At 45.4% G+C, this 25,915-nt stretch overlaps 1 protein-coding gene across 5 annotated transcripts in view; it reads right to left on the bottom strand.

The window, feature by feature from the left end:
• Positions 1 to 25,915, bottom strand: part of PLCE1 (phospholipase C epsilon 1) — a 296,731-nt gene that overhangs the window by 119,366 nt on the left and 151,450 nt on the right. For all 5 annotated transcript variants that reach the window (XM_068106883.2, XM_068106878.2, XM_078771858.1 and 2 more), the window contains exons 5-8: positions 8,762 to 9,030; positions 8,201 to 8,346; positions 4,290 to 4,554; positions 2,780 to 2,982 (exon numbers count right to left, since the gene is read on the bottom strand). In XM_068106883.2, the coding sequence (XP_067962984.2) occupies positions 2,780 to 2,982; positions 4,290 to 4,554; positions 8,201 to 8,346; positions 8,762 to 9,030 (883 nt within the window). The remainder of the gene's footprint in view (positions 1 to 2,779; positions 2,983 to 4,289; positions 4,555 to 8,200; positions 8,347 to 8,761; positions 9,031 to 25,915) is intronic.

Raw genomic sequence — 25,915 nt, forward strand, 5'->3', positions numbered from 1 at the left:
ATTATACTGAGTTGCCCTTTTCGCCCAAAATTACCACACTTGGGAAATGCCCATAAGGCAGTTCTGGGTGAATGGCCAGTCTGTACGAAACCACCATACCAGCAGCCGTACGAGTGCCCACCGCATGCTTCAAAACGTTTGTGGGCACGTGCACACCCTTGGCTAAACATGGTGGTAATAAATTAACACGTGAACGTCCGTGGGCTACCAGTTCAATCACCATCACAACTATCCTTGGTCAAATATGCTACGAGCAATCCTATTCCATCAGCTCTGCATCAGAGTTTTCATCAAGATTATGCTCAAGTATATTAATAAGCTATTGTGGCAAAATGTCAGCATCTGCCCACATGTTCGGTCGTAGTCCTAGATGAGACTGTCCAACTTAGAGTCAAAGGAGATTTTTAGATGAACGTGGAAGTGACCAATGTGTTTAAAGTCGATTGTTTTGGTCAATATTTGAATTATTTTCATCGGTGTGGTAGCAGAATACAGTGAATATCCAGATATAAACAGATATAATCCAGATATAAACAAGAAAGATATAAACAGATATAATCCAGATATAAACAACAAAGATATAAACAGATATAATCCAGATATAAACAAGAAATATATAAACAGATATAATCCAGATATAAACAAGAAAGAGCCATCAGAGATTGCATACCCTCGCCAGGACATGTTTTTAGTGGTTTTTAAGGCTTTTGTGTTAAAATTAATATGGCGGCCGAACCACACGACTGATGACATCATTATTATTTTTTCTCTCCCAATTTATCCAAAGATGACGCTCAAGAAATTTCATCTTGATCGGATGAAGTTTTGTACTTGTCGAATTATGACATAATTGAGGCACCTATGACATCATCATTAACATATATAAATTTCCCAGGGAGAGTTATCGACAATGAGCCATGTCTCAATATTTTCTATGCAGTGCTTTCAGAGATATAGAGGTGCAAAGTTTTTCGGTTTTTCCAAGATGGCGCCAATACCATGCAACATATGACGTCATAATTATCATTAAAAAATTCTACAGGAGGTGGTACACTCATGGTAAAAAATTCCTGTCAACCCGACCAACGGTTGCAGAGAAAATAATATTTATTCTGTGCAGACAAACAAATAAACAAACAGCAAACAAACGGACTCAAATGCAATACCTTCTCCTCTGGTGAGGGTAACTATAATGGCACTCGGTAGAGCGCACACCTCCGCAAGGCTGAACAGTTTCTATTTTCTATCCCACTGATAGGCCAGATCTGAATTCGGACCTGAACCAAAATCTAATCGGCTTTTTCTTGTCACCTAACCAGCTCGTGCACATCAGTGTGGTAGCAGAATAACGTCACCTAGATTAGTCTTAAGTCATCCATAACTTTTTAAAATATGTTATATATCGCTTTTCACCTGATCACTCAATGGTGAATTCACTTAAAAATTAAATAATTCTCGTATCCGAATCCATATTCAGACTCTCACCAAAATCGAATCGATTAGTCCTTGTCATACACACAAGCTGTGCACCAAGTTTTGTCCAAATATGTCCATAGCTTTTTGAGGTATCCTGTTATATATGGTTTTTGGCCCTATCACTCAATAGCGAAGAATCACTTAAAAAATTATACTAGCCGGATCCAAATCCAGATCTTCACCAAAATCGAACCGTTTCATCCTTGTCACATACACTACCTCGCTGCCAAATCTCGTCCGAATCCGGCAATAACTTTTTGAGATATCTTGTTCACAGACAGACAAACAGAAAAACAGACGAACAAACAAACAGACAGACAGGGGTGAAAACATAACCTCCATCCACCTTTGGTGGCAGAGGTAACTTGAAGGCATCTGTAAATGCAATGCCCATCCACTTCCACTTTGTATTCAGACTTTTTGTCCTTCCGAATGAAAAACCTAACGAAAAAAAATTCATGATTTTAGATGACATTGACCTTTTAACTTCAAAAGCAATCGGCTTCAGTGACCCAATATGCAAACCCTGCTCGAATTTCAAGTCAATCGGATGAATATTGATGATTTTATGCAACCTTGACCTTTGACCATTTTTATAAACCAAAAAAACAAAAAACAATAAGCCTATAGCTTTTGAATGGTGACCCAATTCATTGACGCAATATGCCTATTCTTAAAATTGCAGGTAAATAGGATAAATATTGACGATTTTATGCAATCTGGACCTTTGACCTTGTGCTCTAAAAAAAAACAATCACCTTTTAGCTTTGATTGGTGAACCAATTCAGTGACTCAATATGCAAATTCTTCAAATTTTAGGTCAATCGGACGAAAATTGACAATTTTATGTGACGATGACCTTTGACCTTTTGACCAAATTCTTAATTTGCCTTCTTCATGTTCTCATAATAAAGCTTTGTTGAAAATTTGATGACAAAACTCAAATGGTAAATTTAAATTTCAGATCAATTGGATGAAAATGGATGATTTTAGTAATGCGGACTTTTGACCTTTTGACAAAATTTAAAATTTGTGTTCTCTATATTTCATAATGAAGTTTTGTTGAAAATTTGATGACAAAAGCTCAAATGGTAAAAAAAATTACGGCCCAGACAAACACACACAGAGACACCCACACACACAGAGACACGCACACACAAACACACATACATATACACATGCAGACACACAAACACACACCAATGCAAAACTGCGTCTCCCGCTGCATGGCGGACAATCTACTTATATTGCTGGACTTACATCTGATACAATGGACGCTGTATAATGGTAATGCTGAACCAACCTCAGGTAACGAGTTTTTTGTAGAAGAGCTGATGATGTTGAGGCTTCTGGACCAGCGAGGTTCCTGTTAGCTTCTAGTGCAAGTTGACAGTCCCCAATGAAGATGAGCAGACGATTGAGATTTTCCATCCTTTTCACATTGCACAGGCCATCCCGGCCCACCCGCTGCAGAAAATTGTTCTCACCAGTGTAATCTGCAGCAAACTGAAATAGGAGGTGAACTGAGAGTGCGACACAGGGTTTTGTGACCTCCTGCCATACAAGTCAAAATTGGGATATTAATGCCACGTGTCCTCCCGCAGGTTCACATTGACCCCATTGTCAGTCACGAAGAAGTAGCAGATGCTCTGCAAATTGCCTCGTGTTCTACAAATGCTGAAGAATGTCATCTCCTTTACAATTCATCGATCTGCATTTGTCTTTCCCTTATAATATAACCATCGACCGTAGTTTGTTGGCCAAACAATGTCACCCAGTAAGGCGATAGACAAGATTCTCCTTGTACATACAGGGCAGAGTGATGCAGGTGGACAGGGCAATGTAATATACCTTGTGTCTTTCTGCTTATCCTTCTTCTTCCAATGCTAATGCATTTTGGACCAAGATTCACACTGCAATGTTTACCAAGGATATTAAAGGAATTTTGCATTTCTGAGGAACATCACATTAAAAAGAGGGAGCACACAGCAGTCACGGGTAACAGCCCAACCATGTGCTCGCATTTTGACAGGTTGGCTAAATTTGCGATTAGGTTGTGAGAAAGGGCTAATTAGGACCTACGGCACATTAATGCGACAACATAACAACAACGACATCATCAAAAACATCAACCAGAGTGTGAATTGGAAAAGTTGGCTGATTTCAGGAGAAGAAAGGGATGGGAGTGATGACGAGATGGATTGCGACAGACCAGGGGTGTGTTCAGTTACCAAGCAGCAAGCTAGCGCTCGTCAAGCCAGCCGTCCCTCATCAACGGTTTCAAATGGAATGCTTGCTTGAGTGCTTAAGCCACTTGGTGAGTGATCTATAAGAAACTTTGGAACTGAACACACCCTCGCACTTGCCGACTCCGATCTGCTTAAGCTCTTTCACAGCGACACACAATATGAGGACTTTGTGGCCTTTACAGAAGCCAACTTACCTAGCTAGACCTTAAATAGCTTGGGAATTAGATTACATATGTGCAGGTAAAATATGTGGAAGAACTCCAAAGATCTTACATTTAAACTTGCAAAACAAAATTTATCTTTATATATCTCCTTGATAATTTAACTTGGGTCTCCTGTGGTTATGCCAAGTGCTGTCTGGTGAGATACCGTATAACTCGCACACGAGTATGCCGTGCAGTTGGAATTTTTGGAACCAATTTAACGGATAGCCCGTGAGTTATTTGCGTAAAAATATGGTAAACCTGCTCTTGGACAAGGGGCATGTCAAAACATGTGAAATGTACCAAAATACCTCAAGTATGTCAAGTAAAATTTCAAAACAAGTACCAAAAAAAAGAGTACCTCAAGGGAAGGCCATGCTGCATGTGCTGTTGTCTGCAGGACCACAAGATGACTGCCGCCATCAAGTTCTGCCGCAAGCTCTCTGAGGAGAACTCCACAGAAAGGTATGGGAGGTGGTGCCCACGTGGGATGTGCACACCATTGCTCAAGCATGTTGTGGTAGCTCTTTGAATTGTGCAGTGTGGCCATCACAGATTTGAGCTCGCGGATTGCCTCCATGTCAGAAGGCACCATTAAATGCCACATGCTCAATACCTTTCTTGACCTGTAAGCCAATGCAAGGAATGGGAAAATACATAGTGGGTTTGAGAGGACAGTGAAACCGAAATGAATACACGTTTTTTTTATGGTGATGTACCATACTCTTTGCAGAGCATTGGTGAAGTTGATGGAGTTTCTTGTCAAGGGTGAAACTAGGTGGTTTGCCATTGAATTCCCAGCATTGTTTGTCCATGCTCTATCCTTTTAAATGCTGACCATCAAGCAAGGAAACAGCACACACATTTTAAATGTCTTTGGTATGACTCACCAGGATTTGAACCACCGAACTCACAGCCTCAGAGCAGACGCTCTAACCATTACGCCACCAAGTCTGGTAGTTAAGACGTACATTAGAATGAAAGGGATGAATCGAGTATCTCTCCACTTGTCTCAAGGACAAATTTCAGCACAAAGCCTCAAAATCTGGATTTCTGTGTCTTTTCAGCAATTATCCTGCTCCTACTCAATCTGCCCAATTCAGTCTGTCCTCCTTTGGCCAACTTCACTTTGCATGGAACTCAGCCAATATTACTCATTCAAGAAAGGTGCAAAAACAGACACTACGAACTACAATTCAGTGAGTTTGCTTCCAATTACAAGTAAAGTTATGAAATCAATAATTACTTCCGATGTCAGGTCCTTTCCTGTTTTCAAACAGTCTGATCTCCGACCATCAGTTTGAATTCTGTCCTGGTCACAACTCTGGACAAGTTTCTGCTCCTCTCTCAGCAATGGATGGAAACCTTGTTCACACCAGGTCATTCTACTCTGGACATGCTGCTTTTGCCGTTTCAACAATGGATGGAGGTCCTCAATGCCAAACAGGAAATCAGAGACGTCTCCCTTGACATATCACGTGCCTTCGATACGGTCTGGCACCCCGCTCTCCTCACCAAACTCTCCTCCTATGGTATCCATTGAAATCTCCATGCATGGCTTGTGGAATTCCTTTCTGGTCGTAGTCAACGTGTGGCCCTGAATGTATTTCTCTCATCTCCCCTTCCTGTTCAGGCTGGAGTTCCCCAAGGCAGTGTTCTGGGCCCTCTGCTTTTTCTGGTCTTCATCAATGATCTCTCCGACTTTCTGGAAAATCCTCTCAATCTCTTCGCTGATGACTCCACTCTCTGCCACTCCGTACCTCATCCCTCAGATCGGCAGTCTGCAGCCTCCTCACTCTCTGCAGACCTGGACAAAATCACAGACTGGTCAAACAAGTGGAACATGTCTTTCAATCCTGACAAATCTGACACTCTCACTATGTCTCTCCGAAAAGATCGACTGGACAACCCTCCCATCTACTTTCTCAACAATCCTCTCCAAGAAGTTCTGTCACTCAAGCTTTTGGGTCTCACTATCTGCCATGATCTTTCCTGGGAAAACCACATTTCCAAGCTGGCCTCCAAAGCCAGTCGCCGACTGGGCATCCTCCGTCATGAGAAGTCCTTCCTTGGCACACCTGAGTGCCTCACCTGGCACACCTGGCTTTCATCCGCAGCTCAATGGAATACTGCTCTCCCCTCTGGGCTGGTGCTCCTCCTCACACCTAGCTCGGCTTCACGCTGTTGAAACCAAAGCTTTCAGAATCATTGAAATATCCTGCGATGAAGCTAACTCCGAGGGCCTTTCACTCACTCACCCGCAGGCAGGTTGGTGATCTTTCTGTCTTCGACTGACTCCTCTACCGGCCTAGCTCCCCCAGCTCTGTCTGTGCTCTGTCCCCCAAATATTCCTACAGGTCACACAAGATCTGCAAGCAACCCTCTTCTGGTGAAATTGCTAAAATCAAGACTCTCTGCTCACCTTCACTCTTTCATTCCTCTTTTTTCCCACCTCTGGAACAAACTCCCTCACTCTCTTCAATCCCACTCCTCCCACCAGGTCTTTAAAACATATGTTCACCACCCTCTCTTATCTTCCCCCATCCAAAACATCTTGATCTTTTCTACCTCCGTTAATTCACCCCAGATCCACTTTTTTTAAACACCGACTTTTTTCCTGGAAGTCCTAGCAATGTCCATGTGTTTTGTACCTCTCCAACCCCCCCCCCCCCTTCCCATGCCTCCTCCCCCCAAGCCCTCTCCATCCCACAGATCTCCCGATGTCCCTGTTCTCTACTGTTGTACTTGTGTGCTTCCATCTCTCTCCCCATCTTGTCTCCCGCTCACTTTATTGTATGTTTTATGTGTCCGTTTATTTTTTTTTGTGATTAATGTTAGCTCTTACACGAGCCTCAATCTTGTATACAAAAAAAAACAACCTTCAGTCTCAAAAAAGAAGTGAGGACAGTCTCCTTGGATATATCTTGGGAATTCTACACAGTCTGACATCCGGCTTTGATTGGCAAGTTTTCTGCCGAGAGCATAGTAGGTGACTTTAAATCCTGGATATTGTTGCCATCATTAGATCCCTCTCCTGCCATCTCACAGTGAAGGCTGGAGTTGTTTTGGGGCAGATATATATATATATATATATATACATATATATATATATATATATATATATATATATATATATATATATATATATATATATATATATATATATATATATATATATATATATATATATATGTGTTTTTTGTGTGTGTTTTGAGGCCAAAACAGATTCATCAATATTAATGACCTCACCAGTGCTCTGGAACACCCGCTCTTCATGTTTGCAGATGACTTCACATTGTGTTGTACAGTACCCCATCCATCTGCTAGAAAGACAGAAACTGTGTGCACAGTCTCTCCCTCATCTGGAAATAAGAGTCTGGTCTGATAAATGGGAAATAACGTTCAATCCTGAAAAATCCCAGATTCTCACCTTATCGCTTTGGAATGATCATCAAATGAAACACCTATTTATTTCCTTTGTCATCCACTTGAAGACGTTCAGGACCATACCATCAGCTTCTAGGGCAACCACATAGCAATGCGGGCCTCCAAAGCCAGCCGCAGACTGGGCATCTTCCGCCAATCCAAATCTTTCCTTGAAAAATTAGAGGTACTTACAGTCTTCAAAGATTTTGTCCATAGCTCAATGAAGTAAGGCTCGCCACTATGGGATGGCACTTCAGCATCTCATGTATCTCTCCTGGATTCTGAGGAATCTTTAGCTATCAAATTTTGGAATCTTTCATGATGAGGACAAAGCACAAGATCAGTTGCTCTCACATCACTGGCAGGAAGGGTTTTTATTTTTATTTTTTCCAGTCTGTTTTCCAACATTGATCCCTCCACTCTATGTCCTCTGGCCCTCCCGAGCAACTGCAGGATGCATGCTTAAAAAACAAAATACCACCCTTCTGGTTAAACTTCCAAAATCCAGGCTGAGTGCACACCTCAACTCAAACAACTCTTTTGTTTTCACTTCTCCCAAAACATTTAAGACAAGAGCTGCAGCAATTGTGATTCAATAAATGTATGATGCCGGTGACCTAACACACAGGAGAAATAAATATCAAGCATGAGTGCAAGCACACACTCTTGCTATTTTGAAAAATTTATGCTGCAGCAAAACGTGCAAAGGAAAAAAAGTAATGGCATGTTTCTCGATCCTTTCCTCAAGGCTCCCTTAGATGACCTTCGTAATCATGCTCCTCAACACCCCAGCTTCCCACAAGGAGAAGGTCCCACCACAAAAATCTCCAAAATCACCATGCACACCTGAGGCCTGACAATATCTCCAAAGCTCCATGGAAATTGCCGTAGTTGAAGCAAGCCCAAGCTGCATGCACCAGGTTGGAGTAAATGCGACGCTTTTCTTCCATGGAGCTCGCAACCAGGATCAACCACGTCACCCAACCACTAACCTGTGGAATTAGAATGTACACCACGAGTCTTCCAATTCGAACACCAGACATCAATATAGAGATATAATAAATCCTTTGTCACCAAAGTTTCCCAGGTTACATCATGCTCAACTCTCCATGAGATGTCTGTATAATATCGAGTGTGAAGTAACATTGCATAATATATTAATTTTTTTATTCCAACGAGCATTAGGCTCCAGAACAGGAAGCAACATTGGAAACTTAAAACTACCATTCTTTAAGGCTTCCTCAAGTTTTCTTTTTTAATGTTTACCCCAAGCATGATGTTAATTAATTTGTTAACATTTACTAGAGTTTTGGTAACTTGTGGAATAACAATGGTATGATAAGTTATTTTGCTTTCATACAAATCAATTGTTACTGTAGTGATGCACAGACTCGAATATTTGCTCACCTTGTTAAACCAGTTGATCATATCGTCAATGCCAAGGTCAGCCGACGAAGCGGAGGTGCTGGGCCAAACTCTGGCAACCAAGAGATCATTGGTGAGGAAGGAGAGGTAACGATGTGGTGCAATTTGCCTGAACAAGGATGCTTCATGCTTTGTAAGGGCCAGAGCAACCTCTTCGGGGAAACATAGAAGTAGGTGCAACTTGCGTAGGACTGGATGGACGACCTCTCTAGGTACTGTTCCACCATGCAGTAGAGACATGAGTAGTTGATCTGGGAACAACAAAAGGGGAATGACTGAAATAGCAAGTTGAAAGCACAATCACTGTAGTGAAATTATACCAAGGTGAACCCAGGGGTGCTCGCTACGGAAGGGGCCGTCTATAAGACCCGGGACAACCGGGGCGTGCGGACACTTCAGCGGAACTCACTGTGACATTATCCAGTAGTTTGAATGGTATGTACGCCCCCAAATGCTGCGCTGACGATGCGCTGCGCTAACCATTGTTATATTGAAACTTCCATTGCTGCTCTTGAAATGCTCTGATTTATGCCTGTTGCATGCATGTATTTTTACAGGATGTACTGCAGATCTAAATGATATTAAAACCTACCCAGAGGTCAAGTCGTGTCTGAGCTTGATTTTCACGACATTTAATATCATTTAGATCGCCGAATGGCTGACCACAAGATGATCGTGGTACCGATTCTCGGAGCCGACCCTCAAGCCGAGGGATCTGCATCGGAGTTTGCTCATTGGCTCAACACGCTGCAGAATTACTTTGCGGCTCACGAGACAGAGCCAACCGCTGCGATAAAGCTGTCCGTGTTACAGTCCAAGGTCCATCACACTGTTTTCAAGAACATTTCTCGATTTGGGACGTACGCTACGGCCCTAGCCGAGCTGAAGCGCCTCTATGTAAAAACACGGAGCGCTGTGCACGGCCGGCATCAACTCTCTCAGCGGAGACAGCAACCGTCTGAATCGATCGATCGCTTCGCGCAGGAGCTGCGCTACTTATTGGCAGACTGCGTGCAGGACGTCCGGACCCACGAGCAAGTGCAGGACGATTTGCTCCGAGATTCATTCATCTCCGGAATTAGTTCTGGAGTCTTGCGGCTCCGTCTCTTGGAGGTCGCGGAGCTGACATTTACAGAAGCACTACGGCTGGCACGCGTATACACAGATGCCCGAGAACAATTGACCGCATATGATCACCCACGAGTCGTGGCGGGGACCTCGCAACTCGCGCGACCTGAGAGGGCTACCGCCGAGGATACGGAGGAGGACCCGACCCCCACGACGGCCGAGTCTCTGGGTGCTCCGGAAGCGGACTCCGCTTCCTGCCTCACTGCTGCCGCCGCTGCCAGGCCACGGCCTGCCCGGTATGCAAAATGTTATTTTTGTGGAAATCGGCAGCATCCTCGCTCTGAATGCCCGGCCCGAGAGGCGACATGTCACCTCTGCTCCACCAAAGGCCATTTTGCAAAGGTCTGCAGAAAGACCGCTCGGGGCACGCATTCCCGAGCGACCTTGAATGGGCTCATCGCGGAGCCAACGGATCGAGCGCCGGACGGGGCGCCTTGTTCAGCTTTGAAGAGCCGCTCCCCTCCTCGCGGGCCTCTGGCTTCTCGCCCGACCTTGGTGAGATACGTCGGGCCGCCGAAACAAATGGCGCGAACGCGACCGGTCACAGAGCGTCCGACCTTGACTGGCTTTCGAACGCCTACTTCAAACAAGCGACATGCTCCTACTTTGGAAATGCCTCTCGAGGTGCGGCAAACGCAGCACGTGACACGAGCCCCATCTGATGGCAGCTTTTGCGAATTACATGCACCCACTTTGGCATGTGAATCTGCAGATGGCAGAAATCTTTCTCACGTGACACGAGCCTCATCTGACGGCAGCTTTTGTGAATTACATGCACCCACTTTGGCATGTGAATCTGCAGATGGCAGAAATCTTTCTCACGTGGCTCGAGCGCCATCTGACGGCAGCTTTTATGAATTACATGCACCCGCTGTGGCATATGAATCTGCAGATGGCAGAAATCTTTCTCACGTGACACGAGCCTCATCTGACGGCAGCTTTTGTGAATTACATGCACCCACTTTGGCATGTGAATCTGCAGATGGCAGAAATCTTTCTCCCGTGGCTCGAGCGCCATCTGGCGGCTGCTCTCACGACCACCCCACACCCACTCTGGCAAATGAAACTACCGATGAGCCAACTGACTTCAATGCTCCTGCTGAGGCCCGAAGGATTGCAGCCGGCGTGGGTTCCACCCGCGAGGCGCGATCTTCTCGCCCGGCCGGAACTATACCTGCCGGGTCTGCCGGCCTAGCGCAGGCCTTCATTCCGCTCACGGTCGCGGGCGTTTTTACGCAAGTTTTGATTGATACGGGATCCACGGATAGTTTTATTGATCAGCGACTCGTGCATCAACATGGGTGGCCGGTTCTCGGGACAACCCGCCGGATCTTCATGGCCTCTCAGGGACTTCGGTTGAGCACAAAAGGGGCGTGTCGATTGAAACTTGTGATAAACGGACGCACGTTCCCGGACGTGTATCTCATGGTATTACCGGCCTTATGCGCTGACGTTCTGTTAGGACTTGATTTCCTTAAGCGGCATGGACGTTTGGAAATAGACTTCGGAGGGCCGGACACGCTCGCTGTGTGCGCCCTCGCTCAAATGGACATGGAGCCACTCTCACTGTTCCCCAACCTGACCACTGATTGTACCCCTGTAGCCGTCAAATCGCGGCGCTACTCTCGCGCGGACGCGCAATTCATTGCGGAAGAAACGGCCCTGCTCTTGAAGGACGGTATCATAGAACACAGTAGGTCACCGTGGCGGGCCCAAGTCTTAGTGGTGCGGAGTGAGGCCCACCGCAGGCGAATGGTAATCGACTATTCGCAGACGATTAATCGTTTTACACAGCTGGATGCCTACCCCTTACCGGGGATGGACGCCCTGGTACGCCAGGTGGCCCTGTATTCCGTTTATAGCACTCTCGATCTGCGTAGTGCGTATCATCAAGTCCCCATCTCTAGGGCTGATCGCGTCTTTACAGCCTTTGAATCGGGTCAGCGGTTGTACCAGTTCACGAGACTTCCCTTTGGGGTAACGAACGGCGTCGCTTGTTTTCAGAGAGCTATGGATGACCTCGTTGCGAAGGAGAATTTGACCGATGTCTTTGTCTATCTGGACAATCTTACGGTTTGTGGGTATGACCAGGAGCATCACGACGCTAATCTGAAACGCTTCCTCGAGGTCGCGCGGAAATATCGCTTAACCATGAATGCGGCGAAGTGTCAATACTCTCTACGCACGGTAGACCTTTTGGGGTACACCGTGACCCATGGCTCCGTCTCTCCGGATAAGGAGCGTCTGCGCCCTTTGCTCGATATGGCTCCGCCTAGCGATCGGGCTTCGCTGAAACGCGCTCTAGGGCTGTTCGCCCACTACTCAAAGTGGGTGCAAAATTTCTCCGCTAAGCTCCGCCCCCTCGTGGCCTGCGACACTTTCCCCATGGGCCCGGCCGCCCTGGCGGCCTTCGAGGGCCTTAAAGTCGACATTGCTGGCGCCGCTGTCGCGACGATTGACGAGAGTGCCTCTTTCGTTTTGGAGAGTGATGCCTCGGATCATGCGATAGCGGCGACTCTCTCCCAAGGAGGCCGCCCTGTGGCTTTCTTCTCGCGGACTCTCACCTCCGCCGAGCGGAGGCATTCGTCTGTCGAAAAGGAAGCGTACGCGATCGTCGAATCAATTCGGCGATGGCGTCCGTATCTGCTTGGGCGGAGTTTCCAAATCATCACGGACCAACAGAGTGTTGCGTTTATGTACGACACCTTACATGCTCAGCGCATTAAGAATGAGAAAATCACCCGTTGGCGTATCGAACTCGCCGACTTCTGCTACACCATCAAATACCACCCGGGGAAGGATAACCTGGTCGCTGACGCCTTATCGAGGCCGGCCACTTGCGCGGGGGTTGTAACTTTGGAGGGGCTGCGCACTTTGCACAGCACTATGTGTCATCCCGGGGTAACGCGCTTCGCGCATTTTGTGCGCGCGGGCAATCTGCCGTACTCGATGGAGGACATCCGCCGCATCTGCCGTGATTGCACGATCTGTGCGGAACTCAAACCGCGTTTTTATAGCCCCCCTCTGGGGACACTCGTTAGGGCTACTAGACCGTGGGAGCGCTTGGCGATGGACTTCAAAGGGCCGCTGCCGGTGTCGAGCAACTCTCGCTATCTGCTCACTATCGTCAATGAGTATTCCCGATTCCCCTTTGCTTACACGTGCGGGGATATGTCGGCTGCCACGGTTATTCAGTGCCTGCAGAATTTGTTTTCTATGTTCGGGTATCCGGCCTACGTGCATACCGATCGGGGTGCGGTGTTCCTGTCCCAGGAGGTGAGGGGCTACTTGCTCCAGCATAATGTCGCTTCGAGCTACACCACCCCGTACCGGCCCCAAGCAAATGGACAGATCGAACGCTTTAATGGGATTATATGGCGGGCCGTCATGCTAAGCCTTCGGACCCTCGGCCGAGGCCTCGATAAATGGGCGTGGTCGCTGCCTGCCGCTCTAAACTCGATCCGGGCTCTCCTATGTACTGCCACCAACCAGACGCCTCACGAACGACTGTTCCACCACCCTAGAAGCTCCGGCAGTATCCAATCTTTACCCAGCTGGCTCGCTGAACCGGGGCCCGCCTATCTCAAACGAGCGGTTCGCACTAGCAAGTACGACCCCCTTGCTGACAAGGTGCAGGTCCTCCAGGCTAATCCCGAGCATGCCCGCGTGTTAACGGCGGATGGCCGCGAGTCTACTGTCTCCGTACGCCATCTCGCCCCATGTGGGGACGACGACAGGGATATCGACGAACCCGTCTACGAGTCTATGGACTCTATCGAAGCTTCCCCTATGGAACTACCACTGTTACTCCCGTCGTCCCCCGCTCCCGTGCCCGAAGGCGCAGGGGTGCCCCCTCCGACTCCAACCTCCGGCGGCTATTCCGACGCGGGGGACTCCGGGCTAGGGGACGCCGTGCCCGGTAGATTCCGAACACGAACTGGCAGGGAGGTTCGCCGCCCCGACCGCTACGGGTGGACCGACTGACGTGTATTGACGTGACCCTTTGGTTTATTGCTGATGCTTGCTTGCAAACTGCCGAGCGGTAGTATAGTTCTAACGGCGGGGAGAATGTAGTGAAATTATACCAAGGTGAACCCAGGGGTGCTCGCTACGGAAGGGGCCGTCTATAAGACCTGGGACAACCGGGGCGTGCGGACACTTCAGCGGAACTCACTGTGACATTATCCAGTAGTTTGAATGGTATGTACGCCCCCAAATGCTGCGCTGACGATGCGCTGCGCTAACCATTGTTATATTGAAACTTCCATTGCTGCTCTTGAAATGCTCTGATTTATGCCTGTTGCATGCATGTATTTTTACAGGATGTACTGCAGATCTAAATGATATTAAAACCTACCCAGAGGTCAAGTCGTGTCTGAGCTTGATTTTCACGACAATCACATTGCAGGTGATGGTGAAAACAATATGGACAAGAAAAGAGAGTTGATGACGGTAGTTTGGTATTGAAAGCTGAGGAAATTAAGCAAGTTGAGGCAGGAGTAAAGTGGCACAACGTTTACTTTCCAACAACTCGGATGCGTCAGGGTTTCAGGACATGTGGATAGCCAATAGTTGATATCCTTTCATCTCATCTCCATGTCAAGTCTGGAGTGCGCTAAGGCAGTGTTCTGGGCCCAGCCCTATTCCTGATCTTCATCAATGATCTCTCTGACTATCTGGAAACTTCTCTATCTATTTGCTGACTATTCCACCTTCTGCCGTGACATCCCTCATCCTTCATACAGTCAGGCTGCAGCCTCTTCCCTCTCTTCAGACATTGACAAAATCACAAGCTCGTCAAATACTTGAATATGTCTTTCAATCCTGACAAATCTCACACTCTCACTCTCCAAAAGCAGTATCTGGCAACCCCCACAACTCCGACCCCCATTTGGTTTCTTAACAATCCTCTTGAGGAAGTACTGTCATTCAAACTCCTGGGTCTCACGATCAGCCACAGTATTTCATGGGCAAACTACATTTGAATTACAAACTACATTTGGAATCCAAAGCCAGTCGTCGACTGGGCATCCTCCATCGTACAAAGTCCTTCCTTGCACACCTGAACTCCTATACACCTACGAGGCCTTCATCTGCAGCTTGATGGAATACTGATACATACTTTGGGCTGGCACCACTACCTAACACCTTGCTCCGCTTGACACCGTGGAAACCAAGGCTTTCAAGATTATTTGGAATCTCCCGCGATGAAGCTGATATATCGGCCTATCACTTTCCCATCGCAGACAGGTCAGTGGTCTGTCTTCAGCAGCCTCCTTTCTGACCTTGTAGGCTCTGCTCTTTCCATGCTTCATTTCCCACATGGTCCATCAATCCACTTCTGTTGAAACTACCTAAATCCAGCACCACTGCTCACCTCCACTCATTCGTTCCCCTTTTTTCCCCCAACTGTGGAACCGATTTTCACATTGTGGAATACTGGTCCCCGCTTTGCCCACCCACTCCCACCCCAAGCCCTCGTCCTTCCAAATTCCAGTTTCTCCGTCCTAAAAGTTCCTTCTGTATCCATCCTGTCCATCCCATGCATCCGTACCTGCCCCCATTCCTGCCCACACCCAGTTTGTCCAAGTCGCCCTGTTCATAGTATTCTTAATCACATTCTTTGTTATTCCTTTCAATTTTATAATCACATTCATAAGTATACTTATAAACATAAGGCTTTGCTTTTAGCCCAACAAATTATTTCAATATTTTTCCACAAAGTTTATGTTTAAATTTCCCAATAACCATTTTTATTTTTTGTTGAAAAAAACTTTGTCTTTGTTGTAATTGCTTATGCGTCATGAATGTCTCGTGCCATGTGCTCATAAACTTCTGTATTTATTTACAATATAAATATACACTACATGGCCAAAAGTATGTGGACACCTGAACATCACACCGGTCTGTCATCGAACATCTCATTCCAAAATCATGGGCATTAATATGGAGTTGGTCACCCCCCCCAATTTGCTGCTATAACAGCCTCCACTCTCCTAGGAAGGCTTTCCACGAGACATTGGAACATTGCTGCGGGGATTTGCTTCCATTCAGCCACAAGAGCATTAGTGAGGTCGGGCACTGATGTTGGGTGATTAGGCCTGGCTCACGGTCGGCATTCCAATTCATCCCAAAGGTGTTTGATGGGGTTGAGGTCAGGGCTCTGTGCAGGCCAGACAAGTTAATCCACACCGATCTCGACAAACCATTTGTGTATGGACTTTGCTTTGTGCACGGGGGCATTGTCATGCTGAAACAGAAAAGGGCCTTCCCCAAACTGTTGCCACAAAGTTGGAAGCACACAATAGTCTGGAATGTCATTGTATGCTATAGCGTCAAATGTCATTGTAAGATTTCCCTTCACTGGAACTAAGGGGCCAGAACCATGAAAAACAGCCCCAGACAATTATTCCTCCTCCACCAAACTTTACAGTTGGCACTATGCATTCGGGCAGGTAGCGTTCTCCTGGCATCTGCCAAACCCAGATTCGTCCGTCGGACTGCCAAATGGTGAAGTGTGATTCATCACTCCAGATAACTCGTTTCCACTGCACCAGAGTCCAATGGCGGCGAGCTTTACACCACTCCAGCCGACGCTTGGAATTGCGCATGGTGATCTTAGGCTTGTGTGCGGCTGCTCGGCCATGGAAACCCATTTCATGAAGCTCACGACAAACAGTTGTTGTGCTGACGTTGCTTCCAGAGGCAGTTTGGAACTCGATGGTGAGTGTTGCAACCGAGGACAGACGATTTTTATACGCTACGTGCTTCAGCTCTTGGCAGGCCCATTCTGTGAGCTTGTGTGGCCTACCACTTTGTGGCTGAGCTGTTGTTGCTCCGAGATGTTTCCACTTCACAATAACAGCACTTACAGTTGACCGGGACAGCTCCAGCAGGGCAGAAATTTGACGAACTGACTTGATGGAAAGGTGGTATCCTATGACAGTGCCAGGTTGAAAGTCACTGAGCTCTTCAGTATGGCCCATTTTACTGCCAATGTTTGTCTGTGGAGATTGCATGGCTGTGTGCTTCATTATATATACCTGTCAGCAATGGGTGTGGCTGAAACAGCCGAATCCACCAATTAGAAGGGGTGCCCGCATACTTTTGGCCATGTCGTGTATCTGTATCCATACACAGTACAGCAAACTGATTTTCTCATTGTATTCCTTCTTTGAGTTGATGTGGAAATTGTCTTGTCTTAACAACTTTGACAATTGAGGTTCTTATATAAATGTGTCATCCATTACAATGCTTTCCTTCTCCAAATGAATGCCATAAAAGTTTTCAGTGAATACTTCTACTCTTAAATTTGGGTTTATTAATCAATTTAGATGCTTGTTCACAAGAAAGAATACGTCTTATTTCTTGTCTATTTCTTACATTTTCCATAATTTTACCAAATACAGTGTGATTCATTGATTTCTAAGACTTTCTCAAAATATGTTTCTGCTTCTGTTATTTTTCTTGCATCAAAATCAATATAATCTTTTAACCAGTGTCTTTGATTCAACTTTAAAATTCCATTAATTTCCTTTTCTCTCAGTAAAGCTTATTTATACTTACTAGTACACCCGCACACTATGGGAGCAGCAGGAAGGGTCATTCCTCTTTGGGGTATATAGATTACAGTCGATCTATGGTCGGGTCTCAAGAACATTGGGTGTGTGTTCATTTACCAAGTTTCTTGTGAAGAGATCGCCAAGTGGTTTAAGCATTCGAGCAAGCACTCCATTCAAAACCATTAAGGAACGGCTGGCTCGGCAAGCGCTAGCTAGCTGCTTGGTAAATGAGCACACCCCGGCCTTCCTCCCTTTCATTTTCGTGTTGAACAGCAGGAGCGAGTTTCAAAAGGCCGCCACGAAAAACGCCACGGTAGCGCCAGAAAGGGTAATGTTATTAACCCAACCCTTGTGGGGTATAAAGAATACAGTAGATCTTCGCTCAGTTCTGTAAGTAAAACTTACCTTACGGATGTTGGGATTCCTCCAAATTTCTTCATTTAGTGTTATAAACAGCATTAGCGACTGTATAAAAAGCGAATCATACGTGTTTGTGGTTTATAATATTTTTACTTCCGGTACAGGCCGTTGCTCCCACAAAAACGCCATCATAAGCTATTTATAAACGTTGACGTTTGTTCAAGGAGGAAAAACCCTTTGGGGAGGTGGGATATTATTGGTATTAATATTGTTTTGTAATAACATTAATGTTATGTTATTATCGTTAGTTTTGTTATTAGAAGCGGCCTTGGAAAAACGCCATGATATAGCTAACTTAACATCGATATACACCTCAATATGCAACCCCATTGACGGCAATGGTGGAGAAAACCCGCTCGGGGGAGAAAACTTCCTTGGGGAGGGGGGGGGCAAATTAATGTGCTACAACCTTCATTATCTAACCCTTAGTCATCCTGTCAAGTTTGGCTGAGATTGGATAAGTAACGACAGAATGTATCATGGTCAGAAAATCATCAGACAGAGAGACAAACAGACAGATGCCAAATTGCGTATTTTAGTATGATTGTCTGAAGTTTCTTTGATATAAAACATAAATGTATTTGTCATTTCGTATCCTAAGTAGTTTTACGATTGCTCTGAGTTTAGTTGTAATAATTGATTGTTGGTAATCACAAATTCATTCTTTCCTGGGTTTTTTGTTGATGTGAAGCAAATGGTCAGTCTGTGTTTGTTATGGATTCTTCTGGATATTTTAAATCTACTTCAAAGTAATTCCCAACTTTTGTTTCATCCAATTATTTTTGGCAAGAGATTAAAACTTCTTTCAAGATTTGTTTAGTTCTTCTCTTTTATCCCTTTTAATCCTCCATATGGTAAAGACAGACAGACATCCATCGAGATTGTTGGCATCAAATGCATAATTTATTATTATTATTATTTTTTTAAATCGTACCCGTGTCCGAAGGAAGTGGTTCAGTTTGGCATTTTAATATGAAATAGGCAAAGCCTAGAAACAAAGGACACCCTTTAGAATCACTCTTTAGAACCCTTTAGAACCCCTTAAAATACCGTTTTAGAACCTTTTAGAATTACCCTTTAGAACCCTTTACAATTACCCTTTAGAGTTACCCTTTAGAACCCTCTAGAATTACCCTTTAGAACCCTTTAGAATCAATCTTTAGAATTACCCTTTAGAATTAACCACGGTGGTTTGGAAAGATTCTTCTTCATTTTTGACGGACGGACAGATGGAAGGAAGGACATCGCCAAATATTGAAGAGGCTTCACTGATTAAAAAAAAAATCATTTGACGCATTATAATCTGGAAGATGTTTATTATTTGCTTGCGATATTCCACCTCTTTTGGTTTTCTCCATCATTAGAAGCATATCTACATCAGTAATTAATTCAATCAGTTGTTTAGTCATCTTTACCATAGCGCTTCAAGCTAATCCGAGAGCCGTGTAATAATGGACTGGGCCTAAGCCATACAAATATTTATTCCGCCAAACTCCTCTGAACACTTAAAATACAGCAGCAAATAGCAGAATGTCTGGTTTAAGATACAGGCTGTGATATTCACAAATATATTTTAGTTGAATTTTCCCAGATATTTTGCATGTTGATAATCTTCTTCAGTTGTACAAGTTTTACTCAACTAGTTATAAAAGTTTTCTTTTGATGGTAATTTTGTTTCATCAAATCTTTTGAGAGCGTCCATGTAGTCAGAAGGGTAAATTCATTTTCATGAAAATAGTTAAATTTCATTTGGTTCTGAAAAAATGATCAGGAGATTTTCAAATGATGTGAGACTTTATGCTAAGTTGGAGTAAGGACTTGCCATAAATTTATATGTGTCACAAAATCGAATATTCATTTTGTGTGATGGGATTGGTTAAAGATTTCACAATGTCCAGGAAGAGTAGGGAAAGCTAAATTCTCACTTTTTCTGTCCCTTCATTCTCTTGCTTACATAAAAATGCTCCCCCACTACTCTACTGTCAGTTTATTGCCTTATTACCCTGTAACCTCACTTTTCCATGAACCTCCATTCTAGATGTAGAAATAAACTACAGCAATGTGACTGTCGCCAATATGCATCCGCATAGTCCCACAACGGGTATATGCCCTCGTTCACTGTCCTAAAAATAAAAAAGTTTAAATTAAATCCCTTCAGCTGTTTTCAAGTATCACATTTTGACCAGCCATGACAGGTTTCACATCGATCAGTGAAGTGGTTTCAGAGAAGGGATTTTTTAAATAATCAGCTTTCAAGCTAATATGGCTGCCACACCACGTGACATATGACTTTAAAAATGTACACTCTGCATATGTATGGGTAGGGGATCACGTTTGAGAAGTTTTGTGTTGATCGGATAAGGTTCAATTTTCTATCCAACATGGCTGCCAAACCATGTGACCAATGACGTTTTTGTGGTCATCTTTTAATCGCCATGCCTAGTGAATGACACACGTAAAGTTTCGAGTCAATCGATTTCGTGGTTTGGGAGAAGATATTTTTTAAGGTTTTAAGGTTAAATCCAATATGGCTGCCAAACCATGTGACCTATGATGTCATAATTTTAATATTTCAATACAAATGGGTCACAGATCATGTGCATGCAATTTCAGATTTTTAGAATAAGGAATTTGATTAAAACAAGTTGTAGGAGAAGTACATGAAGAGGAAGAAGTTGTTTCTTGGGTTTGTTGATCTGGAGAAAGCATTCGATAGGGTTCCACATGAAGTAGTGACATGGGCATTGAGGAAGTTAGGAGTGGAGGAATGGTTGATCAGAGTAGTGATGGCAATGCACGAGAGAGCGCGCACAGCTGTAAGGACGAAGGACGGGAACAGTGGTGAGTTTGAGGTGAAGGTGGGAGTGCATCAGGGGTCGGTACTAAGTCCACTACTATTTGTAGCTGTGATGGAGGTGCTGGCTCGGAACGTAAAAGAGGATTTCCCGTGGGAGTTGTTGTATGCAGATGTTCTGGTGTTGATTGGGGAGAGTATGGATGGACTGAAGGAGTAGATGAACAAGTGGAATGAATGTATGGAAGGTTTGAGAGGGTCATTAACCAGTGTCGCAGCTACATTCAAGTGTAAGGTGTGCACAGAGGGAGCTGCAGATGGAGGGAATGTTGAGTTGGATCTTGGAGACGGCGTGAAGCTGGAAGGTGTGAAGACATTTTGCTACCTCGGAGACATGCTGAATGGAGAAGGCTGACCCCTGCTCTAGCAGGGAAAATGGCCTTAAAATGCCTGTTGTTGTTGTATCACATCAACCGATGATGTAATCATTATCATGATTTTGTTCCCCATTGGGAGTACTTGACAATGTGCCAAGTTTCTAATTTTTCCAGCCAGCGGTTTCCAAGAAATATATTTTTAATTATTTGTGTTTAATCCTGTGTTTAATCCTAAGCCATACCACGTGACCTATGACATCACAATTATCACAAAAACATTCTGCATTAGTGTCTCCCCCTACTCTGAATGTTTTATATCAATCAGACATGTGGTCAGCTTCCGGTTCAGCTTCCGGTTCCTCGGGTGAGTGAAGCGTACTTTGAGCTCTCCACGGCATCAAAGTTTAAGTATTTTCCCATTCTTGTCTTTGTCAAATTTCCACTGGTTATTTTACTGTGTACGTGTTATTGTGTGTTTCTAGTTAGTATTGGTTTGTAATTCGTACAAACTTGTGTGTAATTAATCGTTTTCTGGGTCGTACCTCGTGCGCGGCCTGGTAACTTGAGGCTTCCCTCCCCCCGTCGGTGTTTTGTCAATTTAAGTTCTTTCCTTCGCTGTATTACTTGTTTCTTTTATTTTATTTTCTCCCCCTCACCTCACCTCCCTAGACAAAGAATTCTAAATTGATTCTTTCTCTCCTCCCGGACACGTGCTTGTTCGCTCTCCTCCTCGTCTCGACTGTGCCCCGCCCCCTGTATCTCGTTTTTCTTCTGCCTCTGCTCCTTCTTTCTCAAATCCACGTTCTCGCTTGGAGACTTTTCCCAGATTGTTTTTCATGGTTTTCATGGTTCTGTTTGGATATTGTTGGAATATGTTTTAACCGCAGCCGTGATTCTGACGCCGCCCCCCCCCCCCTCCAGAATTTCCATGTTTTAAACGTTTCCCAGTGTGTACCCTGGTTAGAATAGGCACACCGTATCCCTGCGTGTCGTAAGAGACGACTAAGAGGGTTGGTGTCAGGAAGGGCATCCGGCCATTAAAAAACATTGCCTCAAAAAGAGAACCATGACAATTACAACTACATATGGGCAGGGTTCAGCCTGAAGTGGAGATCAGTTTCTGAGGTTTGGGACATGGAATGTCGGGACAATGACAGGGAGATCAGGAGAAGTGGTGGAAGTATTGGTCAGAAGAAGAGTGGACATATGATGTGTGCAAGAGACGAGATGGAATGGAAGTGGTGTGAGAATGGTGAAGGGTAGGCAGGGACAGAAATACAGGTTTGTGTGGCAAGGGTGCCCGGAGGGCGTGAATGGTGTTGGTGTCCTGTTTTCTGAGGAGTTTGTAGACAGTGTGATGAGTGTGACTAGAGTGAGTGATAGGTTGATGATGGTGAAAATGATGATTGGAAAGCTCTTGGTGAACGTCATCTCGGGATATGCTCCGCAGGTTGGTCGAAGCGATGAAGAGAAGGACAAGTTCTGGTGTGCGATAGAGAAGCTGATGGAAAACGTGAAAGATGAAGAAGTTGTTGTGGTGGGAGGAGACCTGAATGGACATGTGGGAAGGAGTATGGATGGTTTTGAGGGAGTTCATGGGGGTTACGGATATGGCGTGAGAAATGGAGAAGGTGAAAGGATTTTGGAGTTTGCTGATGGAACTGATTTGTTGATTTGTAATACTCAGTTCCAAAAAGAGGATAATAAGCTTGTTACATACACGTCAGGTGGGTCGACGACAACCGTTGACTACCTGATGGTGCGTAGGCGAGATAGGGGGCACCTCCGGGACACAAAGGTGATCCCGGGGGAGGAGGCTGTTTCACAGCACCACTTGGTTGTCTGCGACATAAGGGTGAAAGGCGCAAGGAGAGCTCGGCGGGTGCAGTACCAACCGAGAATGAAGGTGTGGAGGTTGAAAGAGGTGACAGTAAGAGAGGCATTAAAAGAGAGGCTGAGTAGGGTAGAGGATGATGTGGTTGAGCTTGAAAGTGGTTGGATGTCAATGAAAGCTCGTCTGTTGGGAGCCGTTGGTGAGGTATGTGGATGGACAAAAGGACCACCGAGGCACTCGGAAACATGGTGGTGGGATGATGAAGTTGGAAAGAGGATTGACGAGAAGAGGAAGAAGTTCAAGGAGTGGCAGAAGGCGAAGGGTACGGGAGCAGAAACAGCAGAGCATGAAAGTTATAAGGCAGCCAGGAAGGCTGCAAAGAAAGAGGTAGCAAAGGCGCAGGAGGCATGTAGGAAAATGTTCGGAGAACGCTTGGATTCGGAAGAGGGTCAGAAAGCAGTATTCAGGATTGCAAAGCACATAGCGAAAGAGATGTGTGATGTGATGGGGGAGAGTTGCTTGAAGGATGAAGTGGGACAAATCGTTGTCGACCCAGATGGAATTAAAGGAAGATGGAAAAGATATATGGAAATGCTGTTGAATACAGAGAATGAATGGGATAGCAACATAGAGAGTAACCCAGTTTTAGGACCGGCAGAGAAGATAACTGAGAAGGAAGTTGAGGAAGCGATAAAAGCAATAACCACCGTTTAGAGGCCATTTTTCCCCGCAAAGCGGGGGTTGGCCTTTTCGGGGACCGTGGTAGTTGTTGTTTTTTTGGTCCCCTTTTTGAAGCAATGTTTTACGGCCGGATGCCCTTCCTGACGCCAACCCTTTTTGCCGCCTTCAACGACAAACAGGGAATTACCAGTGAACTGGTACTCAATTAGCCGACCTCGGAAGGATGACAGGCTGAGTCAACCCCCCTGGCATTAATTCGGCGATCGACCGAGATTCGAACCCGGGATCCTAGGATCCTAAGCCGGCACCCTAGCCGCTAGCCCAACACCAGGGATTAAGCGATAAAAGCAATGAAGAGTGGAAAAGCTGGAGGGCCGACGGGAGTTGTGGGAGATATGTCGAAGGCAGCAGGAAGTGGGGGTGTGAAGAGAATGACAGAGATCTGTAATCTGGTGGTGAAAGACGGCTGCATTCCAGTGGATTGGGAACTGAGTACCCTCGTCCCTCGATACAAGGGGAAAGGTGACCCTCTGGAGTGTGGCTCGTACCGAGCGATAAAGTTATTGGAGCATGGAATGAAGGTATTGGAAAGGGTGTTGGAGAGGAGGATAAGGAAGAGAGTGAAGATCGACGAAATGCAGTTTGGATTTATGCCAGGAAGAGGAACGACAGATGCGCTTTTCATTGTGAGGCAGTTGCAGGAGAAGTACATGGAGAAGAGGAAGAAGTTGTTTTTTGGATTTGTTGATCTGGAGAAAGCATTCGATAGGGTTCCACGCAAAGTATTGACATGGGCATTGAGGAAGTTAGGAGTGGAGGAATGGTTGATCAGAGTAGTGATGGCAATGTACAAAAGAGCGCGCAAAGCTGTAAGGACGAAGGACGGGAACAGTGGTGAGTTTGAGGTGAAGGTGGGAGTGCATCAGGGGTCGGTACTAAGTCCACTACTATTTGTAGCTGTGATGGAGGTGCTGGCTCAGAACGTAAAGGAGGGTTTACCGTGGGAGTTGTTGTATGCAGATGATCTGGTGTTGATTGCGGAAAGTATGGATGGACTGAAGGAAAAGATGAACAAGTGGAAGGAATGTATGGAGACAAAAGGTCTGAAGGTGAATATCGGAAAGACGAAGGTGATGGCAAGTGGTAAAGCATGTGGTGAGGTGGAAAGAACTGGGAGGTGGCCGTGTGCTGTGTGCAGGAAGGGTGTCGGAGTGAACTCCATTCAATGTACAATGTGCGCTGAGTGGGTTCATCAAAAATGTAGTGGTCTGAGAGGGTCATTTACCAGTGTGGCAGCTACATTCAAATGTAAGGTGTGCACAGAGGGAGCTGCAGATGGAGGAAATGTTGAGTTGGATCTTGGAGACGGCGTGAAGCTGGAAGGTGTGAAAACATTTTGCTACCTCAGAGACATGCTGAATGGAGAAGGTGGATCAGACTCGGCAACGGTTGCTCGAGTGAGATGTGCATGGAAGAAGTTTCGGGAACTGAGTGGCGTGCTGATGAGGAGGAGAGTGTCGCTGAAGCTGAAGGGAAAGGTGTATGCTGCATGTGTGAGAAGTGTTATGATTTATGGGAGCGAGACATGGGTAATGAACGTATAGCAGCAACGAAGGCTGGAAAGGGTGGAAATGCGAATGGTTCGATGGATGTGCGGAGTATCGTTGAGAGAGAGGAAGACAAATGATGAATTGCGAAAGATGATGGGAATATTGCCTGTGATTGATGCTGTGAAGAGGAACAGGTTGAGATGGTTTGGTCATGTGTTGAGGAAGGATGAAAGTGACTGGTTGAGAAGAGTGATGGAAATTAATGTAGAAGGAAGTAGAGGACGGGGAAGACCGAGAAAGACTTGGCTAAAGATGGTGGAAGAAGAAATGCGGGCAAGGGGTTTAACAAGGAGAGATGCAGAAAATAGGGCAAAATGGAGAAGATTGTCATGGGGACCGCAAGGCTAACCCCCGCTCTAGCAGGGAAAATGGCCTTAAAATGCATGTTGTTGTTGTTGTTGGACATGTGGTTGCTGAGAAAACCGAGGTTTAGCCCATACGGACGGACAGATGGACAACCCAAAAACATAATGCCTCCGGCCACCTTAGGGGTCGGAGGCATAAAAACAAACCCACAGGGAGAAGGATTGGAAATTATGAAGTGGAGGCAATCAGCCTAGAAGTAAAATGATGCTTTGGAGTCAAACATTATTGGGTGGTTAAAGCAATGCTTTGTTTCTTAATGTTAAAAACAAACAAAAAACATCTAGTTGGTGTTGCTGAAGTACATTAATCAATTGTTTTATGAAACAATCTGCATTGCATGAGTGAAAATGTAAAAAACAAAAAT

Source organism: Myxine glutinosa, chromosome 2 (assembly GCF_964187855.1).
Source record: "Myxine glutinosa chromosome 2, kmMyxGlut1.1, whole genome shotgun sequence".
In the NCBI taxonomy this organism is placed as follows: Eukaryota; Metazoa; Chordata; class Myxini; order Myxiniformes; family Myxinidae; genus Myxine; species Myxine glutinosa.